Source organism: Pituophis catenifer, unplaced genomic scaffold (genome assembly GCF_029215685.1).
Source record: "Pituophis catenifer annectens isolate HBS135680 unplaced genomic scaffold, rPitCat1.0.hap2 SCAF_7, whole genome shotgun sequence".
Lineage (NCBI taxonomy): Eukaryota > Metazoa > Chordata > Lepidosauria > Squamata > Colubridae > Pituophis > Pituophis catenifer.
The window spans coordinates 62,602,365-62,622,577 of NW_027256887.1; the positions used below are offsets into that span (position 1 = coordinate 62,602,365).

Genomic DNA, 20,213 nt, shown 5'->3' on the forward strand with positions numbered 1-20,213 from the left:
CGACTGGCAGCATCAGCGGGGTGGGGAAGGGAATGGTTTTGCGTATGCGTCCACTGTTTACACAAAATGGAGCTCTGCCTGCTCACCCATTGCTTGTGCAGCTCAGTTCCCAGTGGACCATGGACTTGGATTTGGACCAGGGGTTGGGACCTCTGACTTACAGGAATGATGTTTACAAAGCCTTTGTAGATTATGTTAAAATACCCTTACTGATTTGTTCTATAAAGCTCCCCCCAAAAAAGTTTGTTACAGAAAATAAAGATTTCTTTAGAAACATAAATGTTTCTCATTGCAAAAGTACTTTTAAAATATTCTTTTACCATTTGAGTGACACAGTGGATTTGGAAGCTTATTTTGCAATACAGTTCGCTTATTAAAGTTCTTTTCCTGATGTTTTAGGGATCGTGTTGTTCTTCACAATATGAGCATGCACTTACAGTCAGGCTATGCCAGATAGGGTGGGAAAGAAATGCAGTGAGATATAGGTACCATAAAGCATAGATTACAGATGTCAAGCTGACTCTTGCTAGATAGCTCATCAAGGCAACTATGCTTTTTTGCTGTAGAACAGCCCACTGTAAGGGGATCCTGTTGATTGATAAGAAGTCAGGGCAGGAAAAGGAACAATGGAAGATTTGATGAGAGTTGCTCTGTGATACTCCTGAGAAGCCCAGAGAGCCAGCCTTGATCAGAGGGGAAATTGGGGGTTTCCAAGGCAACTTGTTCCTGGGCACAAAGGCATGTCTGTTTGGTAGCAAGCAACAGAAATGCCTCCTCTACTACAGGCCCCTGGAAAAAAGCGTAGGTCGAAGGCAAAGGGGTCTTTCAGTTGTCTTTAAAGGGCATCTGGAAGTTTGGCAGCTGCAGGATCACTTTAAAATCACTTGCGCATAACATGATGATTAGATACAACACTGAGGAAGCTTCTCCTGCGCCACCTTTCTAGTTTGCATTTATAGCATTTAAGGCAAGTACCTTCCTTGGCTTGGCAAAAACAACAGCAGAATTAAACCTACTGGGTCTTCAAGACAATGGAAGACTGAGCTATAAAAGCACTAAAAAGAGAGAAAGAAAGAGAGCAAGACAGACTGCTGGTTTTCTTTAGCCTTATTTTATATAAAAAGGAAACATCCAAGACATTAATAGGGGGATTTGGTATTTATTTACACAATATATATATATATATATATTTCCATAAAAGTTGGAGTTGGAGCATGGAAGAGATTTAATCTGTGATAATTAGTTCATCTACACCCCAGTCTTCATAACTTCCATCCGGCAAATACCTGCGGATAATTATAGGAATCTTCCGAGCTCTGGAGGAAGGAAAGAGACATTCATAGTCAAGGACACTAAATTGTTGGTATTCAGCGAGACTCCAGTAGTGTAATAAAATATTTGAAAGCCTCCAAACCCAAATCTAAAAATTCACCCACAGAAAATAATTAACTGTTCCTTCCCACATCTTAAAAATAAGCAGGAAATAATCTGAATGTAGGACTTCTGAATCTTAATTTTCCAAAGAACTTTCCTAAGAGACAGGGAGGCAACTGCACTATAGAAAGACCAAGCTGGGATCACATAAATGACCCTTTCTAATACGCATATTGTTTTATTGTGTATAAAGTGTTCATATAGTGTAATGCCATAAACCAAAGAAATGCTCTGAGTTTTAAACTATTAAAAACTTTTGGCAAACTGAACAACTTGGAACCTAAAGGAAAGAAATTTAAATCCAGTTTAATCTAAATAAGACTTTTTAGGTCAACAATGTAATTAGCCAGCCTGGAATTTCTCCAGGACATCAAGTTTATAATCTTGCAATACATGAAAAGTAAAAACACAAAAATATTTTTTTTAAAGTTACAGGAGTTCAACAGAATGGTCCTGAAGCCACAATCAGAATAGAATTTTTCAGGAAAATTCTCACATTATGATTTTGTAATGGGGTACCAGTTACAGCTTCACATAGTTCAAGTAAACATTAAAACAAGTTTAGTTACATTAATGTTTGGGTTTACAAACGTCTTTCTATTAAATAATGTAAAAATCCTGCATTATGTGCACAATGTGAGCCAAATATGAAGAGAAAAAAAAATAGCCTTTTGTATTTCTTTTTATAATGGGAACTCCTGAATCTCAAGCGCATTGTAACAGTCCAGCTTACTGTCACTTTTTTAGTTTCTACATAATATAAAATCTGACATTAGAGCTCTCTAACCAATGACGCTTATATAAAAAAAAAGAGAAACCAAATTATTATCTATTTAAGTCCTGAATCTCAAAATAACAGTCTGAAATGTTTCAATGCTAAGAAAAAGGAAATCTTCTACTGTGACTATACTTCTATGGAAAAAAAAAAACAAAGATGGCAGGGACTAAATCATAAACTATTTTAACACTTTTAATTAACGCACCTGGGAAAATTATGGTACTGAAAATGTGACAAAAATAAATTATAAAAATACTATTATTTTTATAATTAGTATTTTATTCCTATTCAAAACAATACTATTACCTCTACATAGAAAAGTAAAGGCACCTACAAAATGGATCATTCTATGTAAGTGTCTCTTGTTGGACAGCAGAAATTAATTCAGATATTTTATATGTACATAAAATTAAATAGCTCTCTCCTCCCCCAATAATTGTCTTTTTGTCATAAGTTGTAGGACAAACATATGTAGCAATAAATATTTACTATATATAGTAAATCATGTCCTAACAAATCATTTTAAATTGAATGTGGAACCAATACATGTAGGCAAGATTTCAGGCTGCAAAAAATTCTCTTGATCTTAAGGACAACTAGAAGAACGGGAAGAGTGAAACTAGCATGTTCACCATACAACCCCCTCCTGCCTTAAAGCAGAATGTCCAAATCTAATTAGAGAGGGAACAGTTTATGCACACCTGCACATGGATAAAACTTCTCAACTTACTTCAGTTCTTTCATTGCAATCAGCAAGGGATCTCTTTCTCCTTCAAGCTCTACCATTACTGGGGCACACATCCTGAGGGGGGAAAAGATTTAAGAACTTTTACTGCAACTGGAGTAAACAGTGGATATTAAAAGTTATCAAGTTAGATGAGAATAAGATATATCATTTGGTTTCCTGTCAAACTTGTAATTTGCCTGGAGTTTTACTCTTGAGAACCTATGCTATAATCTCTGCTTTCTGACATTTTAAAGATTTTCATTTTAGAGCTGGGTGTGTGTGTACCTTTGAGTCAGACTTCTTGGCAATGGTTTTCAGAAATAGTTTGCCACTGCCTGCTTCCTAGGGCTGAGAGAAAGTGGCCCGATTTCTAGCCTGGTACCTTATGCACAAACTGGCTCTTTATTTGTTGGATATACTTCAATAATAAAATGTTCACATGAATTATACTTTTAAATTGCATACAGAAGTGGTGGTGGGGGAGATGGGGTTTCTATTTTGGGCATAAAACAAAATAAAATACAGAAATAAAAGTAGGAGAGACTAAATTCTTTCACATGGACATTATTGTTATTCACCTCTAGCAAACCAATCTCCATTGGCTTATCAAAGTAACTATCATGTGATTTCTACTGAAATAAAGAATAACCAGCCGCTTGTCCTCACTTACTGACTAAAATTGGGACCAGCCACTCCATCATTAAGTGACATAGTTCTAAAGTGAAACTTCAAGTGACCATACAGAGTTACATCAGTTCTGGATATGGTCATTAAATAAATCACCCATGGCCATTAAGTGAGATGTTACATGACTGCAATTTGCAACTTACTGCCAGCTTCTCTGAATTTATTGGAAGCCAGCTATGAAGGTAGCAAATGTCGATCATGTGGCCAGAAGATGGTGACCATCATAAATGCAAACTGGTTGTCAAGCATCTAAATTGCAATCACATGATTGCAGGGATGCTGTGACATTAAGTTTGAGAACTCATCATAAATCTACTTTTTCAGTGCCATCAAATTTTGAATGGTCACTGATTGTGCAGTTGATAAATGAGGCCCCCTGTAAAGTTTTGGTTTGTTAAACCTCCAGTAAGATGCTTCAAATAAGCTCAAGAGCACTACATTCCTTCAAGGACCAATATTGGGAACATATTGGATAATGAAACATGTCTGTCTGTCTTTAATGGCTAATTCTTCTAAATATTTTGTTTTCCACAAAGAAAAGTAAAATTTTCCTGTCTAACACTTTCAAAATAGACTAGACTAGACTAGACTTCTTTATTGGCCAAGTGGACACACAAGGAATTTGTATTTGGTGCATATGCTCTCAGTGGGGAAATGGGGAAAAGATTTAATCTGAAAGACATTGTGTAACCCCCAAAAATGCAAACCTATTTATGGACCTCTGTTTTCAGTTGCTCATCTTGAAGTTGTCCCTTAGGAGTGGTGTGGTGGCCTAGGGGTGGAGCTCTCGCCTCACAATCAGGAGGCTGTGGGTTCAATCCTAGGTAGAGGCAGATATTTCTCTTTCTGGGCACAATGAGAATATATCTGCTGAACAAAACTCCGCATTGGCAACAGGAAGGGCATATGGCCAGGCAACACTCTGCTAGCTCCATTCAGTTGCCCAGACTCCACCCTGCAAGGGATTATGGGGTCGTTAAAAGATGATGATGATCTTAAAAGTTGTCCCTTCTCTTACTGCCCAATTCTTGAATGAGGGATAGAATATTCTGTTAGCAGCCTTCTCCTCCCATTATTCATATATTTCTCTGTATATGAACTCTGAAAGCCATGCATATAATATTTAGAATAAGTGTCCTATTTTTAATGATATCTCATTAATAACTTAAATACATGCTCTGCCAGAGAGCTATAACTATGGCAAAGTAGAATTATACATCGGAGATATACAGCGGAAAGCTGGAAAAGCCTTCAGACAATAATTGGTATAAAAAGGCAAATAACTAAATAAATGTATATCTATATTTACGCTATCTGTAGGGCGCGGGTACCAAGAACTCTGGCCCGCTCATATTTGGTCATGTAAGGAGTAGTGATCCGCTTCTGATTTGCTTGTTGTCGCTCTCCAGATGGCAAGATTTCCACATTTTCCTGACCCTCCTATGGAATAATACAAAGCAAATGTAAACACACACAGCTGTATGCCCTGTCATCTGAGCAGTCATGCAATTGAAACTGAGAATATGAATGGAAAATATTAAATAAGGTTCTACGACAAGAATGCTATTAGTAAAGGTACCTGATCCATAGTGATAAAATGTAAAACAGACACCAACTTATGAATTCATATATTTTTAACCCATTTTCTAAAGTTCACATTTTATACCACTTAAGCTTTGGGACTTTACAGATCTAGGTTACCAGTATAAATTTATATCCTATTCTTTGTCCTTAGCTTCTAGTCAAAGAAACAAAATGTATGCTTTGGGTAAAACAATATAGAACAGACTTTGAGGTACATAAGAGAGCACTATGCAAAAACGTTCAAATTCTATTATTTTGCCTTACTATGATAAAGAGTATTCCTGGAATTCAGTTTCTTGACCTGGCCTACCTCAAAGGACTGACATAATTCTTGAAAATTTATCCAAATTTCTCTCTATCCCATCTTATACTAAACAAAATCATGGGGAGGTTATTTTGAGTTTGTTTCTCATGCTTCTCTCTAAGGCAGTGATGGCTAACCTTTTTGCCATCACGTGCCAAAAGCGGGGGGAGCGCGGTGGGGTCACACACACATGTGCCCACATCCATAATTCTATGCGTCCCGCCCCCTCCCCCCGTGCTCTCCCCACTTTTGGCAAGCGATGGCACGGTGGGCCCGGTAGGCCCGTTTTTCGCTCTCCCCAGGCTCCAGAGCCTTTCTAGGAGCCTGGGAAGGGCAAAAACGGCCTCCCCGCCTCCTGAGGCCCTCCGGAAGCCGGAAACAGTGTGTTTCCTGACTTCTGGTACGCCCAGAAGGCCCGAAAATCAGCTGGCTGGTGCACGCATGCATGCCAGAGCTGAGCTCGCGTGCCCACTGATTTGGCTCCACGTGCCATCTGTGGCACCCATGCCATAGGTTTGCCATCATGGCTCTAAGGACTGGTGTAACCTTTTCGCAAAGTCCCTCTTTAATAGTTTGATCCTTCTTTCTCCTTTTAAGTGACCCTTTCATAAGTTCCCTAAAATCACCTCTATATTCCTTTATACCTTAATAATACATAAATACAGCCTTCCAAAAGTATTCATTTTGCCAGCTAAGAATGACAGAAGTTGAAATCTAATACATCTAGAAGCTATTTCACTCATAAAATATAACATTTTCCTATTTCAAATCACTCACCAGATTTAAGGCTGTTTTAGCATATCACAAGCTAAAGTCACTTACCTCCTCAACATTTTCTAGATCATCAAGTCCTTCATCTTCTTCCACATCATCAAAATCATCTCCATCAAAACTAATAGGAGAAATATATTTTTATATATTTAAATATATATATATAATTGCCCATAATATTTTATGGGCAATTTTCTAGCAAAACCCTAAAGTATGTTTCTACAATCACTACAAGCTAAATGTCACAGTTGCTGTCAACACCTAAATTAGCTATCGTGACAAAAACAATGTAGGACTGGACTTGATTCATATGTGGAAGGAAGATCACTAGGAAATCCCAGGTTTATAGATCAGGCTGTGAATGGATCACAGAGAAGTCAGAAAGGGAACAGGTTTGTCTTTAGGCTGGAGAAAATTAACTTGCTCTTCTTTCAAATTCTGTGGCACAAGCCAGAAAAAAGAAACATTCTTGATTTTTTAAAGGTCTTTAGGCTGGAGAAAATTAACTTGCTCTTCTTTCAAATTCTGTGGCGCAAGCCAGAAAAAAGAAACATTCTTGATTTTTTAAAGGTCATTAAATCAATAAGCATGAATTTGGAATCTATTCTGTTCCCTGAATGTACTCTGTGATGGTAACTAAGCAACAGCTAGCTATTAGGCTTTCCAAATTTGCAACTTCAGAGATTACTACAAAGTACTGATTCCTTCTAAATTCTAAGGAATTTAGGGTCAAATCATACATGAGTTTGGGAACCCATTGGCATGACTGTTGCTATTTAACATATTGTACATAATGTAGAAAATGCATTCTATTATCAAATTCTGTCCATCAGGTCAGGATAAACTGTTTGAGCAAAAGCATACACTTAAATTAAAATACACATATTAGTATATTTTTTAAAAAAGTCTGATTTGGCTAGTTGTATCCCAATTCCTCTTTGACCGGTGATTGACACTAAAGAAGAACAAATGAAATTATAAAACAAAGGATTCTTGACTTTAACTGTATTTCAACTGCCACATCCTGAAGGGCACATACTAAAAGTGTGAGTCATTTAGCTTCTCAGAATAAAGCATGCTAGACACCAGACAGCTTTAGTCAGATCCAAATTTATATACGGGTGGGAGACACTGTAATTACTCTCCAGTTTCAGCGATGAGCAGAGAAGGAATATGCCATGCCAGTTAAAAAGTTCTTTGGAAAAATCAGTGTGGTACAATTATCTGAGTTAAGTCTAAGTCGGACTTGGGTTCAAATTTCTCCTTAACCATGAGACTCAGCCAGGTCATCATCACTGGTCTAGCATGCTTTGGTGGCGCAGCAGACTAAAGTGCTGTTAAGTAACACCAGCTGCCTGCAATTACTGCAAGTTCGAATCTCACCAGGCTCAAGATTGACTCAGCCTTTCATCCTTTCGAGGTAGGTAAAATGAGGACCCGGATTGTGGGGGCAATAAGCTGACTTTGTATAAAAAAGAACACCGCTGGGGGGGGGGGGCGAAAGCCCTACTAAGCAGTTATATACAAAAGTATGAAGGCTATTGCTTAACGCATTGTAAGCCGCCCTGAGTCTCCGGAGAAGGGCGGCATATAAATCGAACCAATAAATAAACAATAAATAAAATCACTTTGGGACTGGTTCAACAGTGAAAGCGGGATACACCTTTTAATAACAATGCGATTGTTATTAACATCAACAGTGTTAATATGAAATCATAGCAATATAGGGGGGAAAAAATCAATAGCTGAAAATTCACATTCTTCTAAGTCACGAATTGAAGTTGAATCCAGGGCAGCGTCTCACCGCTCGGTTTAAAGCGGTTCCAGGAGGCTCTTTTCCCAACGGCAGGCGGGCTGGCTGGCTAAACGAGCCTTCCTTCCACCCTGGACCGGCTCTGGAAATGAGAATTTAGCTCCAACACCCAGGAGACGCCAAACTGGGGCAAGAGGTTAGAAGATGCATTTCTTATTCACGCGCTTACTTATCCTCGTTGTCCGACATGTTGAGGCCTTCCCTCGTTCAGTACAGACCCTCAACGATACCAATCCCCACCACAAACAGAGCGGCCTGACGGGAGACGCGAAGAGTCCACCGGCAAGGAAGCAAAAGGGGGAAAAAAAGCAAACAAACTCACGCGCTTTCCGTCGAAGAGCACGCAGAGCGCGAGCACTTCCGGGGTCAGAGTTGACGTCGGCGGAAGCGAGCGCCCGAAGGGGTTGTCATGGTGACGGAAGCCGCCAATTCGGGTAAGAGAAATTTGGGGGGGGGGGGGGAGAGAGACTTTTCTTTTTGCAAACTTCTCTGGCTTCTCACCCCGTGTTTGCTATCCCTCCAGAAAAGGGAGCCGTGATCGGACGGGAAAAAATCGGCTACTGTGGGAATAGCTGAGATGGGTGCCTGCAAGCCGAGAAAGGCAGAATTTCACGCGTCCGTTGTAGATGCATCTCCGCTACCTTAAATTGCACCGTGATGTCAAAGTTATGATTAGGCTGCAATAAGATGCCGGGTGTAATTGTTGTGATGTAGCACAAATATCTCCAGTTTTTGCCTTAAAAAGTTCAGTTTTGGGTTTGCTACATGCAGCCCATACGTATTTTACAAATGAATATACAATTGGTCTACAGGTAATCCACAATTTAGGACCACAAATGTGACCAAAATTTCTGTTGTTAAGAAGACAACAGATGGTTGTCTTCTGTTGTCTCTAAGAGATGGTTGTTAAGTGAGTTTTGACTCATTTTACGACCTTTTTTGCCACAGTTGTTAAGTGAATCACTGCAGTTGTTAGTAACATGGTTCCTAAGTGAATCTGACTTCCCCATTGACTTTGCTTATCAGGTCGCAAAAGGTGATTGATTACCTGATCCTGGGACACTGCAACCATCATAAATATGAGTTACGGTACTTGCCAAGCATCCAAATTTTGATCATGTGACAATGGGGATGCTGCAACGGTGACAAATGTGGGAAATGGTCCTAAATTCAGTGCCATTGTATTGACATGGGCAGTACAATTTAATTTAATAAATAAAATATGGCAAATGAACATTGGTGAAAGAATCACTAGAAAAAATAAAAACAGAATATGTGTGAGATGTGATCTTAATAACTGTAGATCTCTTTATCAGTTTCTTTCAGAGATTACAATGGCTTCTCAAGAGAGGATCAGGCCTGTGATAAAAGGAAGTGGATTTTGGCATGCTCCCACTGTGAAGGAATATAGTCAGGAAACGCAAGAGTTGTTAAAAGGTAATCAGGAAGCAGAATAGAAAAGTATCCCAGGAAGTAATGCTCCCCACTCCTGGTTATTACCTTGCTGCATTTTAAATTACTACTATTAAATTACTTTTTGTGCAAATTGAGGGTGTAAGTTAAGGATCCCTAGTCTTTGATAATTTCAGTGACTAGTGACTATAGAAAAATGCCCGTGTTGAATTTCTTCCTTAATATGAGGTATAAATTCTTGCATACCTAAGCAGTTAATCACAAGATCTGATCATGCCAATAAAGTTATAAGATGAAAACCGGTTACAGAAAAAAATACAGCCTTTTGAATACTGCTTGTTTAAAGTAAAAAATCCAGAAAAAAAGTCACTTTGGATTTCTGTATTCTAGAATAACCACAATAATAAAAATAATAATTTTGGGGAGAAAACTCATTGTTGCAATCAGATATTCTGAAAAGGGTTTTAAGTTACACTACAATGACACTTAATGTTCTACAACTGGATGCCCTTCAATTATATTTATATCAAAAAGAGAGCAGAAAGCTATCTCATTGGAAAGGGCTGCTACATATAGGTTGGATTGTAGCCTTTTAGCATTTGGGGTATCTGTGCTCAAGATTTGGCATTCCTTTTTGTATGTAGGTACTGTTTGGGTTAAATCTCTTTCTGCAAAGGTGGTGGTGGTGCTGCTGCTGATCTGTATGGATATTTTTTCTCTTTCAGTGATGATGCAAGAATCTAAGCTTACTTGTTTCCAGCAACGCCATCTTATAAATTGCATGAAACGTAAGTATGCCTAAAATTTAGCTTTCTTTTAAAATTTAGCCGATGTTAGTTCTGGCTTTCAGATTTCTAAATTTAATTCAGACATGTGACTTTCTCCAGCTAAAGAAACAAACCATCCCCTTGCAAAGGAAATTTATATAAACTCAGGAAGTGGACAAAACATTAGTGGAAAACTAAATCACAGATGATGAATATTTCTTAATAAACTCTAGTTTATCCAACTCTCTAGGAAGATAAGAAATCTTCTGTAAAAGTTTGGGATTTTCAGCATGTACTATAAAGGTAGGTTGAGGGACTATATTAGTTTTAAACAATTCTGAATTCATATTAAAACATGAATAATTTCTGTTATACATTTTCTTTTATGCATTTACAAGCAAGCCAATTTACAGAATCCCTCCTGAAATATTAAATTGGAATACATATTTATACCTAGCAATTTAACCTTGGGGTCAAATCTAGACACTGCCAAGAATACTACATGGAGGTCTCTAAGAACCTGCCAGAGACTGAGCTTGGCTGACAGGAGACTCTTGCCATGTATACTTAAAATGGTACATGCGTGCCATCAGCTTTACATTTAATTCCTTCCCGACCAATCTCTGCCCTTCTTTCTTAGGTGGTGATGCTTTCCCCATACACTGTTATCCAACATCCAGCAGAGAACCAGAGTTTCCGAAGCCTGTATCACCAAAGGTTATTTTGACCACCAGTCCCTTTGGCAGACCTCACCTCCGACCTGCAGAGATCTGTCGTGCAGGAGATGCATATATCAGAGAAAAATTCAAGCCTCAAGCCACTCGTAAGCAAGAAACATTTGCAAATGATAAATGAAGAAATGGAGAGATAAATAACAATAATTATACTCATCATTATTTACAAGTAATCTTTGTTCAGCTACTGTACTACCTGGGCAGCAACCACTTGTAGTTACAACAGTGATGAAAAGGTAACTTTGTAACCTATGAAAATATAACTTTGCAACCAGTGACCACATTTATGGCCTTCGAAGCTTCTCTCAGTCATGTATTCACCATTAAACACAGTACCTGTTGTGCATTGCCTGAACTGTTTTTTTTTTCTCTACCTCATTCACAGTGCAGAAGGATTGCCTAAACAAACTCTCTCTTCCTGAGCTGCTTCTCTCTTCAGTGCAGAGGGTCACTGAAAAGTACTAACCACAATTTAACCACTCTTGTGATTTTAATTACTTGATTAGAATCCTGGATTTGCACAGTTGCTGCCTGAAATTGACAAGACTATAATCAATGTCTCACTCAAGGCTTTTTTTTTTTGTCCCCTAAGTGGCTCAGTGCTCCTAAGCGTACTAGGCAAACAGCTGGGAATCTGTATTCCACATTGTATGCCTGCTTACTTCTTATAATCTCTTCCTCTCCAAACATGAATTCTCTAATTCCCTTACTAAATTATCCCAGTAGTTGAATGAACTTCCAAAATGGTAAAAAGGAGCCATAAGATTTGCCCCTTTACTTGGCTTCCTTCCAGAAACCTTCCCTGCTGTTTGAGATCACCCGATTGTTTGGGGTCATATCCTTTTGAAGCTGTAAAGGAAAGCTCTTCTAAAAGTGCAAGCACAGTCACATATTTTTTCACTTAGCTATCACTTTGTTTAATGACTGTTGGTCCCAGTTGCAGTAGTTAAACAAGGACTACCTGCTGAAAGGATTTATGTTCTACGTCAGGGGTGTCAAACTCGTGGGCCAGATGCATCATGTGCTGGCCACGCCCATGCCCATTTTAACAAAGGGTGAAAAAGTTGCAATACGTCATGTGACGGCCCCATAACAATGCAAGTTTGACACCCCTGTTCTAAGTGATCTGCCAGATTAGTGCAACACTTCAAAGACAAAATGTCTGAGAAAGAGAAAATGATAACCAAGGGAATGTCTTGTGTGGAGAAATACTATCCCTAGAATTCTCTCCATTAGCAGTCTCGACTGCTTCCATTTGAGTATCAGAGTTCATTTATACACATTTGCTTAGGCATTTTAAAGTTGTCTTCTTTTGAGCATAGTCTGTCCTTTATGTTTTGTATTATATGGTAATTGTTATTTACTAAGGATAAGGTTGATCAATAAGAATAGTTTTCCTAAAATATATAAATGCCTGAGGTTTGAATCAAATCATAAACTGCTAAGCATCAAGTGTCAGCAATCCAAATTCAAACAAGTCCATGGTCCTTCTTCCCAACTGTGAGGTGGGGGGCGGGGAGACATGACAGTAAGCTATTCCCTCCAGCAATTCTGATCAATAGTTTTATAAACAGTAATAATATTTCCTTTGTATCTACAGGAGACCTGGAGAAGGAGAAAGAAAGACTGCAAAACATCTTAGCAACAGGAAAGGACAAAGTAGAGAAGAAAACTCAGAAGAAACCAGTCAAGGTAGAAGAAACAGTACCAGAGATGGACCGATTCGATGAATGTAAGCGGACTCCCTTAGCTAAAAGCAGTGACCTGATACATTCTGGCAGGGTTCATACAATACATTAGCCTAGGATAAAAGGTTTGTTGTAGTTCAGGAACGTAAGCATTTACAGCCACATACACATCTGGAATAAAAATATAATACAAAGAATTGCAAATAGGAGGACTGTGGCAAAAGAAAGCAAAAATAGCACCAATAGTAATAGGCACATTACGTGCAATCCTAAAACAACTGGATCACCACCTGAATACCATTGGCATTGACAAAATCCCCATCAGTCAATTGCAAAAGGCAGTTTTACTTGGAATAATTTACACCCTGCAACAGTACCTTCGATACCACCATCAAAAATTTGCCTATAACAGGTGTTTGGGAAGACTCGATAGGTTGACAAAAATACCAAATCCAGTATAAACATTTGGCTGTGTGATGATCCTTAATAGTGTTTAGGATTAATTTATAATGCTAATCCACTTACTGAGTTGGCATCATACATAGAACCAGAAAGTTAAACGAAGATGCTATGTTCATATAGTATGCTATCACTAAAAACTAAGGTTAACTCTAACCAAGTTAGATGTTAATTTATACCAACTAGGATGTGTGAATGTAGCTTCTAAGAATTGACCTGATCTGATTAAAGCATGTTCTATGAATACTGCCTGTTTGTAGCTGGTAGAGATAGGAAACAGCTATTCCCTCCTGCTTGTCTTTTTAGATTCTGAGCACTGTCAAATCAGTGACTTACATGTTAAATTGTCTTGGCAAAAGATTGCTCATACTTCCAGGATGAAGCACAGTAACACTACTTGTATCCCCCTAATGCAGTACAGCAGGATCATTATTTTGGCATAGTGTTATAGACTACCAATCAGGATGACACCAAACCATTTGATGCAACAGTATTTCAGGTTAACAATAAACAAGAGATTTCTATACATCAGTTTCAGCAGAGCACACATGCAAGGCAAAACTAATCAAGAGCAGGGTAGTCATACAATAGACTTTTAAGATGTTCCCCCCATAATAACAGCCACTATGGTTTATAAACCATGATTTATGGCTCAGTGTTGGGTAAAACATTTAACATTTGATTCAATAAACCATAATCCATCACATCATAGCATGCATAATCAGTCTGTCTATGTTATCAAGAAACTGAGTTATAATTATATTACCACCCTTGTCATGGTCAGACCACTCGCTCCTTCGACTAGACTTTCTAACCGCTGCACCCCGCTGCAGGGAGGCGGGACCGACTAGGTGGTTCCGCCCCAGGCGCCTGATGGATCCTGATAGGTTCCAGATGGAGCTTGGGCCATTTCCTGAGATTCTGGCTCATGACTCAGCTGAAGACCTAGTGGCCGCCTGGGACAGTGCGGCCGCCGGGGCTTTGGACCGCGTCGTGCCTTTGCGGCCTCTGACCCGGCGCCGAACTCACCTAGCTCCCTGGTTCTCCGAAGAGCTGAGGGAGATGAAGCGCCGGAAAAGACGCCTGGAGAGTAGTTGGAGGACCAGCCGCTCCAAATCTGACCGAACACTGGTGAGGTCTCATATTAAGACCTACCTAGTAGCGATAAAAGCGGCGAAAACTAGCTATTTTGCCGCTCTTATCGCGTCATCAGATAATCGCCTAGCCACCCTGTTTAGGGTGACCCGCTCCCTCCTCCATCTGGAAGCGCGGGATGATCCCTTGCAGGGTTGAGCTGAGGACTTTGTGCAGTATCTGCATGACAAGATCGCTCAGATTCGGGAAGGCTTGGCCTCTGACTGGGTAAGTCCAGACGGGATGACTGAGGCAGGTCTTGAGAATGTTATCTGGGAGGAGTTTGATCCTGTGGCTCCCGAGGACGTGGACAGGATCCTGGGACAGCTGAACACGACCACGTTTATTGGACCCGTGTCCCTCCTGGTTGGTACTGGCTTCCCGGGAGGTTACACGAGGCTGGCTCCAGAGGATTGTTAACGCCTCTCTGAGTGAGGGTGTCCTACCAGCTGCTTTGAAAGAAGCGGTGGTGAGGCCCCTCCTCAAGAAGCCCTCTCTGGATCCGGCTGTTTTGGCTAACTATTGTCCAGTCTCCAACCTTCGCTTCGTTGCGAAGGTTGTTGAGAATGTGGTGGTGCGGCAGCTTCCCCAGTACCTGGATGAAGCTGTCTATCTGGACCCGCTCCAGTCCGGTTTCCGGCCTGGGCACAGCACGGAAACGGCATTGGTCGCGTTGGTGGATGATCTCTGGAGGGCTCGGGATAGGGGTTGCTCCTCTATCCTGGTCCTGTTAGATCTCTCAGCGGCTTTTGATACCATTAACCATGGTATCATGTTGCACCGGTTGAAGAGGCTGGGGGTGGGGGGCACCGTCCTGCGGTGGTTCTCCTCCTACCTCTCTGACCGGTCGCAATCTGTATTGACGGGGGCAGCGGTCGACCCCGAGGCACCTTGCTTGTGGGGTGCCACAAGGATCGGTCCTCTCGCCCCTTCTGTTCAACATTTATGTGAAGCCGCTGAGTGAGATCATCCATGGCTTTGGGGTGGAGTTCCATCAGTACGCTGATGACACTCAGCTGTACATCTCCACCCCAGGCCACCCCAACGATGCCCTTGAAGTGATGTCCCAGTGCCTGGAGGCCGTGCGGGCCTGGATGGGGAGAAACAGGCTCCAACTCAACTCTTCCAAGACCGAGTGGCTGTGGCTTCCGGCGTCCCGATATAGCCAGCTGGTGCCATCGCTGGCTATTGGGGGCGAATCATTGGCCCCCACGGAGAGGGCTCGCAACTTAGGCATCCTCCTGGATGCACGGCTGTCTTTAGAAGAGCATATGACGGCCGTGGCCAGGGGGGCTTTCTATCAGGTTCGCCTGATACGCCAGTTGCGTCCCTTTCTGGATCGGGACTCCCTACGCACGGTCACTCAAGCACTCGTCACTTCCCGCCTGGACTACTGCAATGCTCTCTACATGGGGCTCCCCTTGGGGTGCACCCGGAGGCTGCAGTTGGTCCAGAATGCGGCCACACGGGAGATTATGGGAGCGACGGGGCGCTCCCACGTGACACCTCTCCTGCGCGAGCTGCACTGGCTTCCTGTGGTCTTCCGGGTGCGCTTCAAGGTGTTGGTGACCACCTTTAGAGTGCTCCATGGCTTAGGGCCAGGGTATTTGCGAGACCGCCTTCTGCCGCCAATAGCCTCCCACCGGCCGGTTCGCTTGCACAGAGAGGGCCTCCTCAGGGTGCCGTCGACCCCCAGGGGGAGAGCCTTCTCTGTGGCAGCACCTGTCTTCTGGAATGACCTGCCCCCTGAGATACGCACGATATCAGACCTCCGGACTTTTCGTCGGGCCCTGAAAACACACTTATTCCATCTAGCCGGGCTGGCTTGATCCCATCCTCTCAGTTTTAATTGATTAGGTTTTAATTGGGTTGTTTTAAATTATTTGGGCCAAAATTATTTAATTGTTTTTAAATTGTTTTTAAATTTTGTATACTATGTTTTATTTTGGCTGTGCACCACCCTGAGTCCTGCGGGAGAAGGGTGGTATAAATATATATATATATAAATTATACCTACCTTAAAATATAAAGGCCGTATTGCAAAGAGCCAGTTTGTCTATTGTCCCAAATATTTCTCTTAAATTGTTTGCTTTTGTTCCTCAGAATTAGTATTCAGTGGCATGGGTCTTGTGGATGCTCTAGATCAACCAATCTCCTGGACATTATTACTATGTTCTATGAAATACTTCCTTTTGTATATGACCACCTTATTAAACCTATAGTCATGTAAAAAAGAAAGTTGACTGTTGAGTTCTATGAGCATCAGAACATAGTAAAAAATCATCTGATCCTGAGCTATTCTTAAAAGTAGGTAAATACAATCACAGATGAACACCACCATATGACCTATTACACCATGTCATCATTTATTTTACAGAAAAGGAAGCCAAAATGGAGAAGCCATGTGTGAAAAACTAAGTACACCTTATGATTCAATAGCTTGTAGAACCACCTTTAGCAGTAATGGTTTTCTTTACCAGTCTCTCAATATCATTGTGGAAGAATTTTGGCCCATTCTTCTTTACAACATTGCTTCAGTTCATTGAGGTTTCTGGGCATTTTGTGTACACATAGCTCTCTTGAGGTCCCACCACAGCTTTTCGATCTGGTTGAGGGCTGGACTTTAACTGGGACATTGCAACATCTTGATTCTTTTAATTTTTCAACCCTTCTGTTGTAAATGTGCTGGTGTGCTTAGTATCATTGTCCTGTTGCATCACTCAGTGTTGGCCAAGCTTTAGCTGTTAAGACAGATGGTCTCACATTTGACTCTAGAATACTTTGATATATAGAGGAGTTTGTGGTCGACTGAATGACTGCAAGGTGCCTAGGTTCTGTGGTTGCAAAACAAACCCCAATCATCCCTCCACCACTGTGCTTGACAGTTGACATGAGATGTTTGTGATATCCTATATTTGGTAATTGACATGACTGATATCCTATATTTGGTAATTGCCAAACACTGTGCATTATGGCCAGATATCTTCAATTTGATCTCATCTGCCCAAAGGACAATGTTCTAGAACATGGGTGTCAAACTTGATCGCATCACGGGCTGGATCCTGACATATTGCGACGTTTTTTGTCTTTGCAGAGCTGGGGTAGGCATGGCCTGCGTGTGACATATACAGCTCGCAGGCCGCCAGTTTGATAGGCCTGTTCTAGAAGTCTTGTGATTTGTTTAAATACAACTTTGCAAACCTAAGCCATGCTGTCAAGGGTTTTTTTTTTAAGAGAGAAGAGGCTTTCTCCTAGCAACTCTTCCAAAGAAATCATACTTATTCCGGGTTTTTTTTTTTTATAATTGTACTGTCATGCACTTCCACATTCAACATGCTGTCTGAGACCTTGTAGAGGTGAGATGTAACTCTTTGATTTTTTTTGCAATTTCTCTGAACATTGCACAGTCTGAACTTGGAGTGAATTTGCTAGGACATCTACTCCTAGGAAAATTTACAACTGTCTTGAATGTTTTCTACTTGTGAATAATCTTCTCACTGTAGAATAATGGACTTTAAATTATTTGTAAATGGCCTTATAATCCTTCCTAGATTGATGGGCAGCAACAATTGCTTCTCTAAAATCATTGTTGATGTCCTTTCTCTTTGGCATTGTGTTAACACACCTCAGTGCTGGAGACCAGCAAACTCCTAAAATTCCAGCATTTATAGAGATAGTCACATTTGCCAATGATCAATTGATCAAGGGCACTTGATTAGCAGCATCAGGCTGCTACTTAGCCTCTTCATATTTATGAAAGCAATAAGGGTGAACTTAGTTTTTCACACATAGCTGCTCCATTTTGGCTTTCTTTTTGCAAAATAAATGATAACATGATGTAATATGTAGTGTGTGGTTGTCAGTGGTGAAATCCAAATTTTTTTACTACCGGTTCTGTGGGCGTGGCTTGGTGGACGTGGTGTGGCTTGGTGGGCATGGCTTGGTGGGTGTGAAAGGGGAAGTATATTGCAAAATCCCCATTCCCATCCCACTCTGGGGCCAGCCAGAGGTGGTATTTGCCGGTTCTCTGAACTACTCAAAATTTCCACTACCAGTTCTTCGAACTACTCAAAGTTTCTGCTACTGGTTCTCCAGAACCTATCAGAACCTGCTGGATTTCACCCCTGATTGTTATTCATCGGAAGTTGTATTTATCTACTTTAAAAACTGCTAAGGACCAAATGATTTTTACTGTCAATACATAAAACCATAGAACTCAAAGAGGGTGTTCTTTCTTTCTCACATGACTGTATAACATTTCATCTATTTTTCCCCAAAGGAAGCCATGGTCATTAACAGGTTTACGTAGCATACAGGGAATTAATGTAGCATATGTTCCAATGTTGTTTTCTTGTTGCTGTTGTTGTGAGCCTCTCAGGGTTATGGCCCATAAGATGGGCTGCTACAGAAGTCTTTTAAATAAAATAAATGGGAAATTAATGGTTTAAACTTCAGAAGAACAACTATGTTCCTACCCTTTAGTCTTTCATTCCACATTGCTTCTTTTGTCTTTATGCTCAGTGCTGAATGAAATTCAAGATCGACAAAATTTCCTGTCAGAAATGGAAGCTTTGGGACAGAGCAAAGCGTATCAAGGACTTATCCAAACTGAAATATCACAGGTACCTGGTAATTCTGACCTTTATAGCCTTAAATGCAATCTTTTTTCAATATGAAAATTGGATATGCTCATGATTTTTTTGAGAAAGTAGGGAAAGATTTAGCAGAAGGGCACGTGTGTATCTAAAGTGAAAAAGAACCTTTAAAAAACATTATACAGGAGATGGCAATATATTTCATCTGGAGTAAGACTTGTGTATTATCTTGTAAGAAAATTAAAATTTATTGAATTCTTACTATGTCTCCTTTCTCTGCTGTTTGCAGAAGCTCCGGGAGATGGAGATGATTGACAAGCAGAGAACTGCAGAACTGAAAGGGGCAATAGCCAAGTCTTTCAATATAAGCATCAAACATGACAATCCAAGCATAGGTCAAGTAGACCAATAGTTCTCACCACACACAGACACAGACACAGACACACACACACACACACACACACACACACACACACCAAGGACATAACTCCTTCACCCTTTTTTGTGCTGACATAAGCGAAGAATATCTTCTTAGTACAGTTTTGATCCTCTTGTGGCAGGTATCTGTAGAATATATTTAATCTCCCAGGAATACTGTATGAATCCTGAAAAGTAGGAACGACCTGTTGTCAATGTGTAATGGTAGGAAGTCTTTTCAAAAATTTGATCCAGAAACAGAAGGGGTTCAAATGAATTGCTGGGTTTACAATGCTTGCCTTGACCCAAAAAAAAAAAAAAAAAAGGAAAAGATTTCCACATATTTTATCTCTGGAAAACAGCATCTGTGTTTCTACCATTTATGTGCTGCTGCTTTTTAGATTAGAACAGTACAACTCTTAGAATAGATCAAAAATATTTTGTATATGATTCCGCCATCCACTGGGAGACTGCTTCCAATCAAACTGCAGTTTTTCACTCGTCATATAAATTGTTAAGCAAACAGTGGTGACTGTTGTATCGGACTATGAAAGAAAGAATCGGAAGATTTTAGATGGCACTTATTTTTGATGAATGCTTCTTCAGTACAATTACAGACTTAGGACCATCTTCATTATGACTAAGTGACTATTTATTCACGTGTCTGTCACTTGTTAAAGGAAAGACTTAATACCACAACAGTAAATGGGTGAGAGTAAGGGATGTTTTTCTCATTGGCGTATTTTTTGTTTTGGTCCAGCAGCTCACTTTTGATAGCTATATATTATTCTACTTGTAAAAAAAATAAAAAGTCCTAAGAATTTTGTGATTTTCTACTTTTTATTCTCTATACCATAATGCTTTGTGTCCACTTCCTGCCAAGACATCTCAAACTATATAAACAAACA

At 40.3% G+C, this 20,213-nt stretch overlaps 2 protein-coding genes across 2 annotated transcripts; one reads left to right on the forward strand and one right to left on the reverse strand.

Annotated features, from left to right (window-relative positions):
• Window positions 1-1,143: 1,143 nt before the first annotated feature.
• Window positions 1,144-8,414, reverse strand: POLR2F (RNA polymerase II, I and III subunit F). The gene is made up of 5 exons (XM_070946795.1): window positions 8,268-8,414; window positions 6,337-6,406; window positions 4,936-5,066; window positions 2,943-3,014; window positions 1,144-1,316 (listed from the first exon to the last, which is right to left on the reverse strand). The coding sequence occupies exons 1-5, from the start codon at window positions 8,285-8,287 to the stop codon at window positions 1,226-1,228; spliced, it is 384 nt and encodes a 127-aa protein (XP_070802896.1). The 5' UTR covers window positions 8,288-8,414; the 3' UTR covers window positions 1,144-1,225.
• An 11-nt stretch (window positions 8,415-8,425) lies between these two features.
• CUNH22orf23 (chromosome unknown C22orf23 homolog) lies at window positions 8,426-20,054 on the forward strand. The gene is made up of 7 exons (XM_070946794.1): window positions 8,426-8,532; window positions 9,415-9,535; window positions 10,237-10,299; window positions 10,919-11,101; window positions 12,613-12,744; window positions 18,815-18,915; window positions 19,178-20,054. The coding sequence occupies exons 2-7, from the start codon at window positions 9,433-9,435 to the stop codon at window positions 19,298-19,300; spliced, it is 705 nt and encodes a 234-aa protein (XP_070802895.1). The 5' UTR covers window positions 8,426-8,532; window positions 9,415-9,432; the 3' UTR covers window positions 19,301-20,054.
• The last annotated feature ends 159 nt before the right edge of the window (window positions 20,055-20,213 follow it).